The sequence below is a fragment of the Megalopta genalis genome, unplaced genomic scaffold, assembly GCF_051020955.1.
Source record: "Megalopta genalis isolate 19385.01 unplaced genomic scaffold, iyMegGena1_principal scaffold0026, whole genome shotgun sequence".
Taxonomy (NCBI): domain Eukaryota; kingdom Metazoa; phylum Arthropoda; class Insecta; order Hymenoptera; family Halictidae; genus Megalopta; species Megalopta genalis.
Window position 1 is genome coordinate 1497012 of NW_027476096.1, and position 15857 is coordinate 1512868.

At 35.9% G+C, this 15857-nt stretch overlaps 1 protein-coding gene across 1 annotated transcript; it reads left to right on the forward strand.

Moving 5' to 3' along the window:
* The first annotated feature begins 483 nt into the window (after positions 1-483).
* On the forward strand, positions 484-15640 carry LOC143260941 (cytochrome P450 6A1-like). The gene is made up of 5 exons (XM_076527555.1): positions 484-4179; positions 7774-8299; positions 12584-12805; positions 14898-15149; positions 15389-15640. The coding sequence occupies exons 1-5, from the start codon at positions 3844-3846 to the stop codon at positions 15568-15570; spliced, it is 1518 nt and encodes a 505-aa protein (XP_076383670.1). The 5' UTR covers positions 484-3843; the 3' UTR covers positions 15571-15640.
* Positions 15641-15857: the final 217 nt, after the last annotated feature.

Here is a 15857-nt window from a genome sequence, read left to right on the forward strand (position 1 = left end):
ATTTCTTGAATTATCTCCGAATTATCAGGTACGAATACATATTCAGTGTCCCATAAAAGTGTTCATACACCTTTGAAAACGTGATAACTAATAGATAATAACATTATTACTTATAAAGTCGATTTTTAATATTTTGTAGAATAAACTCTCTGTTTAATTACCCCTACCAATATTTTCGGCAATGACCCAATCAATGATTTAATGCAATTTGTAGTGTTACCGGCCTGCGTGACCAAAGATTTGGAAGATTTGACGTTGACAAGGAAATGTGTAGGTTCCTTGCTTACTCCCCAAGCTTTCGGTTCATATCAGATATTACTATATTCGTTTTGACATGATAAATATAAATGAATACAAATACAAAAATGTAATTGTCATATCTAGCGTAAATGAATAATTTTCGTGTGTGTGTGATATTGTTTAATAACTACTGGTACTACTACTATTAGGAGTTGAGAATATCTCACAAATAGTGATCGCATATGAAGCGCTTCGAATCAATTTTAATCTGTAAAATGGCACATGAGTCGAATTACTTCGAATCTGATTCAAAACCTTAAAATTCTTGAAAGACTTAATCGTCCTCGAAGTTTTGAAAATTTTGGTGATCTTGAAAGTTTTACGGTTCTTCAGAATTTGGATAAGGTTTGAAAGCTTAATAAATAAATATTAAATGTCTTACATACTTATATGATACATTTTTATTGCTTTTCTTCACGCAATTTCATTAACATATAGCATGAAAGAATGTTTGGAAAGATGTAGTTATCATTAATATATTTTCTTCATGTTATTCGTTTTTGTATTTTATAATTACGTATAATGCATAATGAATGTTTAATAATTATTTAGTTTTCCATTTTTACTTATTTTGATGATTTTTAAATACATTATAGGGAACAGGATTTTGAGTATCTTTTTCCTACTCATACATGTAGATGGACTGTTTACATGCCAAAGTGATTAACTCCATTTTTTGAATTTTACAAAATTTTAATACCAAAGTACTTGATTAATACATCAGTTTTTATTTTTGGAATAAATTTCCTTAATAATTATGCTGCACACTTCAAAATGACAATAAGGAATGTAAATTTTAAAAAGAACCTTTTAAGAAAGAATTATTACTTTTAAAATTATTACTTTTCCTTTTTCGTAATTATTTTCATTTCGACAATGCCATATCCAAACAGAATTAACGAACGATTCACAATGCTAGCTTAATAATAAATAATCGTATTAAAGAACATGAAGGATATATTTGTTTAAGAATTGTGAAGGATATCATTTATAGTAAACTCACCCATTTAGTTAAGGATGTGTTTACTGCTCGAAAATGTGGATCACGATTCACGATGTCGGTGCGCAGACCGCGTGCAATGTACAGCTGATCCCGCGTTGCTGGTAATATCGAGCAAGGGACACGATCGGAGCGACCTCAGGTATGAATGGTATTGGTCAATACGGAGTTCTCTTTCACAGCACTGTCATCAAAAACTGACCACTTAATCAATTATTGACAATACTTAATTGTGAAAATATGCGTTGAGGTATTTTGCTCGTCTACTGCCTCGATAACTGTGTCTTCGAACTGCAAAGACAGCATGGAATGCGGCTGACCGGCTCCGCTATCATTGCAGATCACAATTTCTCGTGAATAAACATTTTGTAACATTTACCTAATGTAGTATTTTGACGGTGTTTACACACACACACACACACACACACACACACACACACACACACACACACACACACACACACACTTCTGAGATGAGTGCATAGCTGCACGTACAAAAATCACCCGACAATTTCTACTTGCGACCTTAACATGGAAAAATTCGCAAAGGAACTAAAAATCGTTGTAGCTGCTAGTTCACAACCATGCCCCTAAAAACCCTGTTAAAGAATTTTACAAATTTTACTTCGTGACACATCTTGCCATGGGCAATTTAGCAAAAATAATACAAGAGCATGCACAATAGAACTCGAAAAATATTTAGGATGTTAGGTTGCAAGAAAATACACAAATTCTTGATGATGTATACTAAAATGCTTTATTAGTGATATGCCGTTATCAATAATTAATTGACATCTTCGAGGCAATCGCATAATCTCGAGACAAGGACCTCCATATCATTCAAATTTGACGAACCAGCTGCTTCATGGTGTTGAGTTCCTTTCCTGTAAGCTTGAACTTCATGATTGCCCGATCATTTTCTATTGGATTTCCATCCGGTGACTGTGAAGGCCGAGTACAACGAAGTACATTTTCCTCTTTCCACGCAGTACGATGTGAGCTTCGACGTTTTGGTTCATTATCATCTTGCAGTAGCCAATATTTGTTATTTCTTATAAACCACTTTTGATTTATAAGAGGAGTTTTATACAAAGCATCTTAGGGAAACAGTCAACCTACTTGAGGTGGAATTTCCTATTTAATGGATCGCGGGAAGAATTTTGTCGTATACACTTTCGTCAAGCAGACTGTACGGTCCAGCGAAATTCATTGTGCGAGAACGACTATTAGGGCCTAGATATGCGTACATACAGTGGGCCACAAAATTATTCGCTCACCTTTTAAAACGCAATAACTTTTTGAGAACTAAACTAAATGGTTCGCATTTTTTTATAAATGACAGAGGAACTAGTCTATTAGACGATGACTGAAATGCTTTTTTTTTTAAATCTTGCTATTACTTGGATTCGTAAAAAAATAAAAATCTCTCGTTTTTTAATTCTTTTATCTGAGCCTATAACGAAAATTTAAAAAATGCCTCTCGTAGATCTCGTTCATTTATATGCGTGTTGAAAATTTTATCGAAATCGGTTCACGTTGTTACTGAGTTACAACAAATTAAAGATCGCGAAGTCGCAGTTTTATCACGATTTTTGTTCCTTTTCACCGTAAAAGATTCAATTAATAATTAAAATGGCTGTCACAGTTAAATTACTTACTATTTCGGGACCGAAAAATTAATAAATATTCTTTAGATATTCTAAAACAAGAATGAATAGCTTTTTTCTTAAAATGATCACTGTTGCATAGTAAAAACAATTCGGAAAGTTCGCACTCCGTGACTTGTTCATTGTTTCGAACGCGGTTCGAAGCTTGTGCGTAGCGCTTCTCCTTGTTAATAACTCGTAAACAAAGTCGCAAAATGCATTTTCGCTGAGAAAAAAGATAGTTCAAACGACCTTAGGAACCCCTCGTTTCCTGGAAATACCATAGATTTGGGATATCCTGTATATGGTCTAAGACAAGGCTTGGAATTATCGGTACGCCATATGCAGAACGCAATGGCTACGCCTCCTGACTCCGGTCGTGCGACTCGCTCGCAGTGGTCGCCTAAATGCTCGAAGCGCATCAAGCGCGCGCCTGAATTAGAATTTGATCGTTGTGACAATAGGTTGTATAGTAATCCATAAAGAATCGTCGCGAGACGATAAATTGCGAAACGCGCGAATCGACGTTTCGTCGCAATTTTGCAACGTCACGAGTTATACAGTTTACTCTTTAAATTCTACAAGTTTTATCCATAAAGACAAATATAAATTAGTTCATTTAACAGATATATAAAGATGCAAATCGATAATGCATCTAAAATTGCAACGAATTAACATTTACATGCAAATAAATTTAAAACATATACTGAAACAAGGAAATATACCGTTAACCTAAGCGTGAATTATTTGTAAAAAAAACGTCAAGAAAGTACAAATTAGATAGAAATATAATGAAATGTTTATTCCTGCAAGCATTTGTAAATGCTATTAGTAATTTTTCATGAGTTTTAGTAAATTGAAATATTATTTCCAGGAAACTACAAATAGTGATCTATCATGGCTGATTATCTCCAACTTTTTTGCGGCATTGCTTTGGTGTTCGTTGCTGTCTATTATTACTTAATATCATCTTTCGATTTTTGGATATGTAGAGGTGTACCTGGGCCTGATCCGATATCTGTATTTGGCAATACTAAAGATATTCTTTTCGGAAGATTACAAGTTGGCGTCTTCTTAAGGCGGCTGTATGAAAAATACAAAAATGAGCCCCTTATTGGAATCTTTATAAGAAGAAGTCCTAATGTTGTCGTATGTGACATGGATCTCATTAAGGATGTCCTAATCAAAGATTTTTCTGTTTTCGATGATCGTGGAATCGTTTTTAATGAGAAGGTAGGCACAAAAATTATATTAATACTATATTTTACTATTATTACAAACAAATATCCCGCTTTTCTACTCATCGTTTACGGATATTCTCTTTCGATGCAAGATTATACTACAATTATTTAGTATTAATTACGGGACTATTAGATAAATTTAATTTTTCACTAGAAACTTTAGAAGAGCAAGTTAAAAATAGTTCGCAAAGTTTTTTGCGAATATCAGACGCGTTCTAAGTTTGAAGAAACATGATCAATTTCACAGGAGACAATTGCATTTGATGTGTAATAGTTGCCAAGATGTTTGATCGATTGGGTAAATTACTTGCATCTTTCTACATTCAGTTGGTTGTTTTTACTTTTTTCATTGTTAACCAGGTAAAGAATATGCGACTAAAATTGTTGGGTGTCGAGATCCTAGGCTAAGTGTTACTGTTGCTCCAGATACACAATGGCTTTCACTGGCCTTTGCTCACTCTCATTGTAGAGTCTATTTTCTTTATGTTGTACGTATATGTTCTTTGTTTTATTTGTCAAGCGCAATGTTGTGTCAGAGCCCACTATTTCCATTTCAAAATTGGCCTTTCTACTCCTCCCGCTAAATATGCAGATTTGCTTCCTGTATTTGTACCAGCAGATGAATGCTCATCTCTGTTCCTAAAGCATCTTATTTTGTTATTTTCATCGTTTTTTCTATACTTATTTTGTTTTATAGTATGTTTCTTTTTAGGGTATTTCTGTTGTATTTCCTTTCTTGTACTCTACATTCTATTTTTCTTTTATTACTCTTTCTCTGTTAGTCTTTCCTCTTCTATATATTGTTTATCCCGTTTTAGTTGTTGACACCCATGCACTTCTGAAGAGTTTGTATTCTTGTGATAGAATATCTCAGTATCTTCGCAATTAGCATATCGTCATCTATTACTCTATCTAGACTTTTTTAATCTTTACAACATATTTTCTAACTTATTAATATTGCTATATCTATACCTTTGTCATATTGGTAGTTAAAGAACTCTTGCAGTAGGTTACATTTTAACTGATTGTGGTTCCTTTCGTGCATCCAGCTTATTTCTAATTACATTTCTTGTGCTATAAATCACATCATTAAACTGTGGGAAGTGCTAAAAAAATGGAGGAGTGAAGGAAAAGAAAGGGAGCATTTCGTTCTGGTCACTGCTATCTAGCAGGCCTTGTCTTAGACACGGAGATATCGGAAGGACGGTTAAGGACGGTATACATGGTATCTTAAAAGTCACTCGCAACTGGTAAATGAGGCGATCCTGAGGTCATTTGAAGTAACCGTTTCCTCAGCGCAAACGCAATCCGCCGCTTTGTTTTGAGAGTTATTAACGGAAAACAGTGACCAATGAGAGGCGTGATCAGCTGGCGCGAGACGGCCGAGCCAATGAGCAGAATTGGGCTCCGACTGCTCGTTGGCTCGGCTGCCTTGTGCTAACGCAGCTCGCCTCTTATTGGTCAGTGTTTTGCCTTAATAACTCGTAAATAAACCCTGTATACAGGCTGTCTCACCTAACTCGAGCGTCTAAAATATCTCGCTTGTTATTTACGATAGGAAAAATTGTTAGAGGAAAACATTAGTTGATTCACAGGGACAAATATCGCGACAGATGAAAAATTTGTTCAAGGTTATATTTTTTGAGATATCAAGGTCATTCAAGTTTTTTGTTAAATGGAATGATATATTTTTATTATGGCTATGATAGCGCACGCGCGCCGCCAAGGTCAAGACGGATCCGATGACCTGTAATATTATGACATTCACATGACCTTGAGTACAAAAATTCATAAAATTCATATAACCTTGACATAATCTCGACTAGTGACTTATGTAAACACGTTTACAATAAATTGTAAACACTGATACAAATTTCTCTTCTTTCGGTGACTCTAATCAATACGTTTAAAAAATTCATTGTAATTTATTCGATTGTGTGTGAAAGATAATGTTACTTATCTGAAACAATGGTTATGTCAAGATTTACGGTTGATTAATGTTTACAATATATTGTATATATAATTACAGTAATTAGTCAAAGTTATTTCAAGGTTATTAGGCTTCAAAGTGTATCCAACTCTTTAAGTATATGGATTCGTTATTATTTTCTTCGCATTTGCGTTTTTTGTATGTACTACATGATTTTTCTTCTGGCTTTATATCTTCTGTCATTATCGACAACTTGATTTTTTTATTTGTCGCAGTTTGTCTGAGCTTATTTTGGCAATTTCCAGTGTTTTCATTGCTTCATGCTTTATAGTTTTCTTTCACTTTGCCACGCACTCCTGTCAAACTTTCTCGAACTTCCCGTTGTAGTCTTCCCTTCACGGTACGTCGACCCCTTGTACTGGGCATATAACCTGTTTTATACATGGTGTCCTAAAATTATTGTATAAGTGGGAAAAGGGAGGTTCCTGCGGTCATTTGAAGTAACTTTTTCTGTAGCGACCTAGATCATTAAATAAAATGTTTAATGTCGCCGCACGTTTGTCTAAAATATTTATTTCCAAAATGCTTCGTTATGAAATTGACTGATCCGAAACTTTTGCGGAGCATTATCTACTGTAAGTCAGAGTTGTTCAACAGGCTCCGCGGCGGCCAAGGTCAAAGATACGGGCTAAGGCCAAAGCTACGGGGCAAAGCTATGTGCAAGTGTCTTACAAGGAGAGATCCTCAGGAGTGTCGCTAACTTTTTGATGAAATTTGGTACAGTGGTAGAGCTTGTAAAGCTGAATCCAATAATACCCGGTTTTAGGGCAGACGGCTTATAGTTCTTCAGATATTTAATGTTAAAGTTCTTAATAAAAAAAAAGACTTTGCGAGGCACCGTGCGGTAAGAGGTGGGTGCGCGCTGCACGTTCTGGCTCTCAGCTTTACCCTCTCCATAATAATCCTTCCAGTGCGCTGGTACTGGTACCAATACAGAAATATTAGAGAATGAGGAAAGGTGGGAGGCGCGACCTGTCCTACCTACATGGGACGCGACGGTGTGGCGTACCCCTACCTCCTGCCGCACGGTGTCTTGTGTCGTAATTCAGAGCATTTTTCTAGTCTTTTATTAACAACTTTAACATTAAATATCTCAAAAACTATAAGCTGTCTCCCTCAAAAACCGGATATCATCGGATTCAGCTTTGCAAGCTCTATCGCTATACCAAACATCATCAAAAAGTGAGCGTCACCCTTTGGGACCTCTCCTTGTTAGCTGAATGGGGACTTAGGAAAAGAAAGAGCGAAATGTCTCTCTCTCACCCTCACGCATTGTTGGTACATACCGATCGTCCGATGCTTACTCTACTTCCCTCAATCTTGACGTAACCTACAGTCAATCTCTGTCATCGTCTTCAGCCAATTAACGTGTCGTTGCTAGTGGGGAGTTCCGCGAGGAGCTAAGAAAGGGATACCGTTACCCCGGTAACCCTCTAGGTCCCTCTAGGTCCCCAGAAGTGGGACATGAGCCCGTCGATCGGTATTTGTCCTGGGCTGAAAATCGCTGCCCGAACGGACAAGTTGTTGAACAGCTCTGCTGTCAGTACTCGCAGCATACCTTAAAAATGAAAAATCTTAATATTACCACGGTTATAGGTGGAACCATTAGCCCAGCATATGTTTAATTTAGAAGCAGAGAGATGGCGTCCATTGCGAACAAGACTCTCGCCAGTTTTCACATTTGGGGAAGTTAAGCAACTGTTTCACTTGATAATGGAATGCTCGGAGCAATTAGAAAAATATTTAGAGAAACTAGAAGAAAAAGGGGAGCCGATAGAGTGTCGCGAGGTAGCAGCAAGATTCACGACTGACGTCATCGGTAGCTGTGCTTTTGGTATTAACATGAACGCATTATCGAATGAAGAAAGTGAATTTCGGCGAATGGGAAAGATGGCTTTCTCAACTTCTTTGAAGAATTTCTTAAAGCTTCCATTCCGAGAAAGTCTGCCGAAATTATACTTCTTTATGATGTCTTTACGACCGTATCCGTATATTACTTCATTTTTCATTCGAGTTGTATCGGACACTATCAAGTATAGAGAAGAAAATAACGTGATTAGGCCAGATTTCGTGAACATGTTGATAGAGTTAAAGAACCACCCGGAGAAGTTACAAGATGTTGGTAAGTTTTTATTTTCATTATAACTATTATATATATGCTTCTATGCTTGCGTGAAACTATGTGGATAAGCCAAATTTTTTTAAGAAACTCAGTTTACGTCATGACGAGGAAAGGAAGTGATCTATGTGAGTCTACCGTGTCAAAAGGTTGAGTGATTTAATAATATAATGTAAACAGTTGTTGTTGTATAAGGAACGCATTTTGGACTTAAATTGATTGCTGTCAAGCAATGCGTCCCATGTATTGATCAACTTCTTAATCCTTTGCAGTCCGAATTTTTGTTCAATTTTATTGACAGCAGCTATCAACTGTTTTAAATGTTTCATTTGAAAGTTACTTTAAAGGACTGCTACTTATTTTTAATAAGTAATAATTTTACTAATTATTTAAATATATTTCTAAAACTTTGTTTCGATTTATATTTGTTTTCGTTGTAATAGATAACGCTTAGGGTTATTTTGACATATATAGGGTTATTTAATAATACTGCATTAATAGTTGAACTGTGAAACATCGTGATTTTTTATTTCATACCATGTAAGTATATATTTCTGTATATACTTGGTTTATTGTATCATGAAGGATTCAATGTTTAATTATTCAAAAGAAAATTCAAACAAAAAGATGTTATCATCGGATAATTAAATTACATTACATAGTATTAATGATCTGTACAAAACAGGGGTTGAAAACAGTTGTGATATCGATTTCGGTTCTTGAAACAGTTATGGAAAACTGAAATGTTATCATAACTGTGATAAGAAGTATCGGTTCTGGCTTATATGAGTTTCGGTTCAGTTCTGCAGAACCGTTATTGTATCGGTTCTATAACTGCTATTTTTTGGTTCTGAATTTCGGTTATGGATTTCGTTTCTAATTCTATTTCACGTGACAAATACATTGTATTATCTTTTAGAATTAAAAGTATGGATTTTGAAATACATTGTATTATAGACAAGATGAGACTACGGCCAATGCACTGTTTTGTTTAGCACACAGAAATAGGATGTTCAATCTCTTACGTTATATTGAATTTTGCCAATACGTGCAAGTATAACCGAAATTCAGAACAAAAAAATAATAATTATACAACCGATATAATATCGGCTTTCAAGAACCGAAATCGAAACCGAAACCGATATGAGTCAGAACTCATATAACCCATAACTATTATGAAACTTTTTCAGTACTCCATAACCATTTCGAAACCTTTTTCGGAACCTTTTCAATCAGCGTCACGAGATTCTGCACTCAAAATTTAAAATAAAATATGAAAATATTAGGTTGGCGAGAAAGTAATTTCGGTATTTCAATATGAAATAAAACTCAATTTTTGCTGTACAAGAAATGAACTTTAATCAGTTAAGTATTTTCCATTCTGTTCGATGAACTTTTGCCATCTTTCTGATAACTTCATGATTCCGCGCTCATAAAACTTCTGGTCCTTATCAATAAACAAACTCAATCAAGTGCGATTTGAGGCTATCGCTATTATTGAAATTTTTAATGTTTAAAAAGTTGTGTAGATATCGAAATAAATGGTAATCCGTTGGTGCAAGGTCGGGGCTATATAGAGGAAGCGACATCACTTCTCAAACAAGCTCCAATAATTTTGTACGTGTTCCTAAAGATGTATGAGGCTTCGCACTATCATGGTGGAACACGATTACTTTGCGATTTTTCAATTCTGACCTTTTCACTTAGATTGCTTCCTTCAATTTCATAAGTTGTTGGCAGTAAATATCTAAGTTAATCGTTTGGTTGGATCATGACTTTTTTCGATTAATGTTATTGTAAACGATCCACTTTTCACCAGCAATGATAACTCGTTTCAAAAAAGGGTCGATTGCATTACGTTTAAAATGCGTATCGCAAATACTAATTCGTTGAGTTAAGTGAATTTCTTTTAATTCATGCGGAATCCATACATCGAGCTTCTTAACAAGTCCAAAACATCTTATGTGATATTCAATTGTTGTGCGTGATACATTTTACTTTCTTGCAATCTCTCGAACAGTTATATGACGATTCGATTCAATTATGGCTTTGATTTTCTCATCATCAACTTCAGAAGGTCGACCAGAACATTGGTCATCTTTAAGTGAAAAATCTTCAAAACGAAATCGTTTGAACCTGTTGGGATTATGGAATGAAAAAATGAATATGATTCTAATTCTTTTCTTAAAAAGACTTTATTTTATTCTTTTATTGAGAGAAGGTATATGGGCGAAAACGATCGAGCGACCAAACTCTACTGAGAGTCCGGTAAGAAAAAACGCTTCTTTTATACCCTTTTTGGGTTCGTCTTATCCACCAATCAGAGACGTTTATTTGTCGCGTTTCACATTGTATACGTGACGCTGGGATGCCCAAACAGTCAGGGCACGATGTATATCTAATGGTACCGGTGATGATGTATCGCGGTATCTATTATATACAGTTTACATCACCGTCGTTGCCCGCTGACGGAACCGACGAAAATGTAAACCGATATCTTAGTATCTTAGTACTAAGTAAACTATAGATTAATTTTTGTTCGAGGCTAAAATTTCAACAGTACCAATTCTGATATGTGCGTTTTGTTAAGCAATCGACGCCATAAACTTCACATATGTCTTTGTAATCCTCGGCCGCTTTATTGCCTTTATGAAAATAACGATGTAAAATGTGTGGAAAATGTCCATTTTTGCACTTCACGTTAAAATTGACTGCAAATTATCAGTTGTGAGCAAAACTACACGGAATTTGTTTCTATAGTAGCTTAAAAGCGTCATTTACCAAAGCTGAAGACAAAAAAATTATAACCATAACAAAAGAATGACAATGCAAACATAATCTTATCTATTGATGCTAACCGAAATTACTTTCTTCCCAACCCAATAGTTTGTTTTTTCTTGATTTGCTTGCATCACATTTTACACATCACGAAAATCAATTCTGCAAAAGGAACTATGATTCACACAACTGACTTATTTTCTCGCGAAATAATTAAAAAATTCAAGCAGCCATTTTATTTGTGACACCAAATGTTCAAGTCAGACACTCGACTTTAGTATTCATCGAATCGCAGATGTGGAATGACGGCATTTTTCTGCACCTTAATTGACAGTCTTAACAACATTATAAAAAACAGGATGCTTGATACTTAATGGTAATGTTCTCCACTAGTCAAAACGTGAACAGAATTATATACGAAATTATACCATCCAATTTATAAAAGCATTTCATGAAGTTGAGTGAAGATATGAAGTGTTTGAAACAGACAGAACTGTAAAATAAACATCAATTGATATTTCCGCAATATTGTAAAAGTATTCGAATAGTTGGCAGCATTTTCGAAAGGAATCATCAACCGATCGAAGCGAAAGACGGGGGTGTAGTGAATGGGATGGGGTCCAGAAATATTAAATTTTATTTTTAGGAATTTAGTAGTTTTCAAGATGTTTATTAAAACTTTTTAATACTTCACATTGAAAGCCGAGTATAAAGACGTTGTTAACGCTTTGAATGACACCTATCCAGATGTTAAGCATCTGTCGCAGCGTCCGTCGTCATTTCAAAATCAGCCCAAGTCACAATAAATTAAAAAGGTTGGAGAGGCCCGACCAGTGTATTCAGGAAGAGTCACTACGCTAGAAGTGGAATGGCATCGCATGCGCCGCGCCAGGAGTCCCACACAGTGGCGCGGCGCGTTTATTTATAATTCTGAACTACGATTCCACAGAGGCTCATGTCGCGCAGCGACTGTAATTTAGGTCTATAACGTTGCATGTGTCGCCTGTCCCCCACTCCTTGCGTAGTTACTTTTCCTGAATATGTACACCGGACCCGACTACAGTATAGAGTATGTAGAATTAAATTACAGGTATTGATTTGGCTTATTATTCTTCGAGCAAGTTAAGCGAATAAACAATATTGACGCTTCCCAAATTTCAATTATTTGATGCCGGTTGAGCTAGTTTATTTTTCGAGCGAACTATTTGGACACAATATTTTCTCACAACCAACAATGTTGAAGTTTTCAAAAATCTCAAGCTCTTCATTTTCTATGAAGAAAATTCCTTTCTCACGGAATTCATTGGAATATAAGTATGATCTTTTTATTAAAATCTTGGAAGCTACTAAATTCCTGAAACTAAAACTTTAGTGTATCTAGGGTCGTCGTGATCGACAGCATAGCCCTTTCGGAAGTTTATTCGAATAGTCAATAAGAAAAGATCAATTGAGTTCATTCGAATTCATTTAAATACCCGCTATAATATCTAACGCGATGATCGTTTTTAGAAATTACGGACAACTTGCTGACTGCGCAAGCGTTCGGCTTCTTCCTAGGTGGCTTCGAAACATCGTCGATTACTATCTGCCACGCTCTTTATGAAATGGCTCTGAATCCGCAGATGCAAGATAAATTGCGTGCAGAAATTAAAGCGCTTAGTAAGAAAAACAATGGTTCCTTCCAGCATGATGATTTAAAAGAAATGAAATATTTAGACAAAGTTTTTAAAGGTACGTATGCACATACATTCATTGAGAATATAAACATTAAGTTGTGCGATAATCTCGGCAGTACTTCCGAATAAAATTTCGACCATCTGTAATTTGACAAATATATTTATTTAATTAATGATATATTGATCATTGCCGGCAACAATTATTCACCGCCTAATCCCTTAACATCTGCTTGCATTAGTTTAACGGCAACTGTGAAATGTAAGGAATTATTAGTAAAAAATACGACAGCAATTATGCAGTGATTTAACATAATGATTATATACAAGCGATCTTTATTACAATGGTGCACGGTTAAATTAGTATGAAATTCGTACGGCTAAATTTACAAGATCGACCATCACTCATCTCCCACCATAGTTACCTTCAGCTTTACAAAACATCGCATCTCAGTAGACAAGGAGGAAGATTGATCATAGTGAAAATAAAGGAGACAAACGTATATAAATAGGCGCCCTTGTGTCTGTCACAGTAAAGGTGCAGGAAAGAAAAATTTTATTTTCTGTAGTCTTCGTCTTACTTTTATAATTCTAGCGCATTCAGGTTATAGTTAAGATTTGTCTGATTTAAACGAGTCCATACATGATGTGAATTGAATCACATTTATTACAGATTGCTTATTAATTATTCCGAGCAAAGTTTAAGTTGACTGATTTACAACGTCTTTGGACTTATTTTAATCAGAAGAATCTGACTTATCCGTTAATGCTACAATTATAAAAGTAACGCAACAAATAATTGAAAATGAAATTTTCTTCATTATACATTAATTTGTTGCTAGTCGCGGCGTCTTTTAAAATATCGAACCTTGACCGTTACTGCTCAACATAATACATTTATCTCGCTATGATTCGTCATATCTATTGTCTTACATTGTCTAGCCATGTTCGAGCTAGTTCGTGGAAGGAAAGGCCATACGCCGCGTGGTGCCACGGCCTGGAATCCAGCTTATCTCTCTGGTTTTGTTTCTAACATTAAACTTTAACACTAAATATTTCAAGAACTATAAGCCGTCTACACCCAAAACCGGGTATCAATAGATTCAGTTTTGTAAGCTCTACCACTGTATGAAATCTCATTAAAAAACAGCGTCATGCTTGGAAACCTCTCCTTGTAAGTTACGTCCGTATACGAACATACACAGATCTCTACAGGTGTCCTAAAATGGAAATGAGCGGTTCCTGAGGTCATTTGAAGTAATTTTTTCCTTTTCGCAAATACAATCCGCAGCTTTTTTTGCGAGTTATTCACGAAAAACACTGACCAATGAGGGGCGAGTACGGTACTCGTTAACGATGCCGCGGAGACAAATTTTGCAGAGGAAAGCGTTACTTCAAATGACCTCTGGAACCCCTCATTTCTCGGAACTAACATAATTTTGAGACTCCTTATAGAAGTAGATCGCGGTTCCTCTACCTCTAGAAGAGTTTATAGAGTTTTGCCTGGCGAGATAGTGTACGCGCAAGGATCGCTAATCGATCCATCTTTTTTACCTTATCTCGAAGAGAAAACGGCGCTCAAGTCAACTTCTCCGTAGTCACTGGTTTGCCTGCTCCTCGGGGTTACGCGCACCTTGAACGGATTAAATCGGTTCACCCGTGCGTTGCGTGGCTCTAATCAGGGATTCCGGGGAAATTGCCAAATTTGGAGATCAATTTTTACGCTAACATCGCTGAAGCTTCCAGTGGATCATTATAAATATACTCCGGAAACATGACATACATTACACATTAAATACAACACACAAGCATACAGTCAAATTTAACACACGTACACACACACATACAATGTACAAAATTCGACGAACAATCGCCTCGTTGTGCACATTGGTTAATACAAAAGCTGACCGTATTTTATATTTCTTTTGATGGACGGTAGCTGCCGGCTTACGCATGCAGTGCCGCTTTATGCACTCTAGACAAACTAGGGCTGACCGACGCCAAAGGGAAACAGAAAAAAGTTGTTTAGAATATCGTATTTTATAACATATTTCAATGCCATTGAAATCAGTGGTGGTTTATACCTTCGACAACTTTACCCGTTTTTAATAGATCTAATATTTTAAGTAACATATTCTTCTTATCGACAGAAACACTGCGAAAGTATCCACCAGGAACTGTATTGATGAGAAAATGCAACAGGGAGTACACTTTCAGAAATACGAAAGTAACAATTCCAAAAGGTACAGGAATATCTATTCCGGTATACGCTCTTCATCACGATCCCAGCATTTATCCAAATCCAGAAGTCTTTGACCCAGAAAGATTTAACGATGATGCAGTTGCAGCGAGACATCCAATGAGCTTCTTACCTTTTGGAGATGGACCACGAAATTGCATTGGTATTTTAACAAAGAAAATTTGATTAAACTTTCAATTCGCTTTGTGGGTATATTCACTCTTGTAAGACCGTAGGTATACAAGGTGTTGAAAATGTTTTACCACTCTCCTTGAGTACTATAAGCCATTAAAGTTTTCAACAGCCTGTATATTTCTGTAACTTCGATCGGTGGTCAATGCATAATATTCGACAAATGTTGTATCACGTTTATTTCAATTTAATTTGTAATATTTCTTGCAGCCGCACGTTTTGGAACTTATCAAACGAAAGTAGGCTTGATAAAGACACTGGAAAATTTCAACTTCAGCGTTTGTGAGAGGACAATGATTCCGTATGAATGTGATCCACGTTCCATAATATATAGCCCAAAAAGGGGAATATACTTAAAAATAAGTAAAGTAAAACAGTGTGCTGAGACATAGAAGACATTAAAACAAGGTTCAAAATGTTAAGGCCATTGAAACATTTAAAAGAAATAAATATTAAAGGATTTTTTTTCGTTTCTTATTCTAACCTCCTCTCGGAGGCCACGCGCGACCCGTGTGTCTTTGGAGAGTATGCTTCATAGTAATGATTTAACAAACGACTCCTGGGCCAGTAGTTGAGGTTTACCTATGCTGCCGATGTTGAGAATGGGTCCCCGGCGTCGGACTCGGAATCTATCATCAAAATGTTCCAGCGTGTGTCAACGTTAATCTCCTTCGAGTTT

Bases quoted from the DNA above. Each gene is read 5' to 3' on its own strand.
- LOC143260941 (XM_076527555.1), top strand. From the start codon at position 3,844: ATGGCTGATTATCTCCAACTTTTTTGCGGCATTGCTTTGGTGTTCGTT. The intron at 8,300-12,583 runs GTAAGTTTTTAT...GATCGTTTTTAG, and splicing joins GGAGAAGTTACAAGATGTTG to AAATTACGGACAACTTGCTG. The intron at 12,806-14,897 runs GTACGTATGCAC...TCTTATCGACAG, and splicing joins TTTAGACAAAGTTTTTAAAG to AAACACTGCGAAAGTATCCA.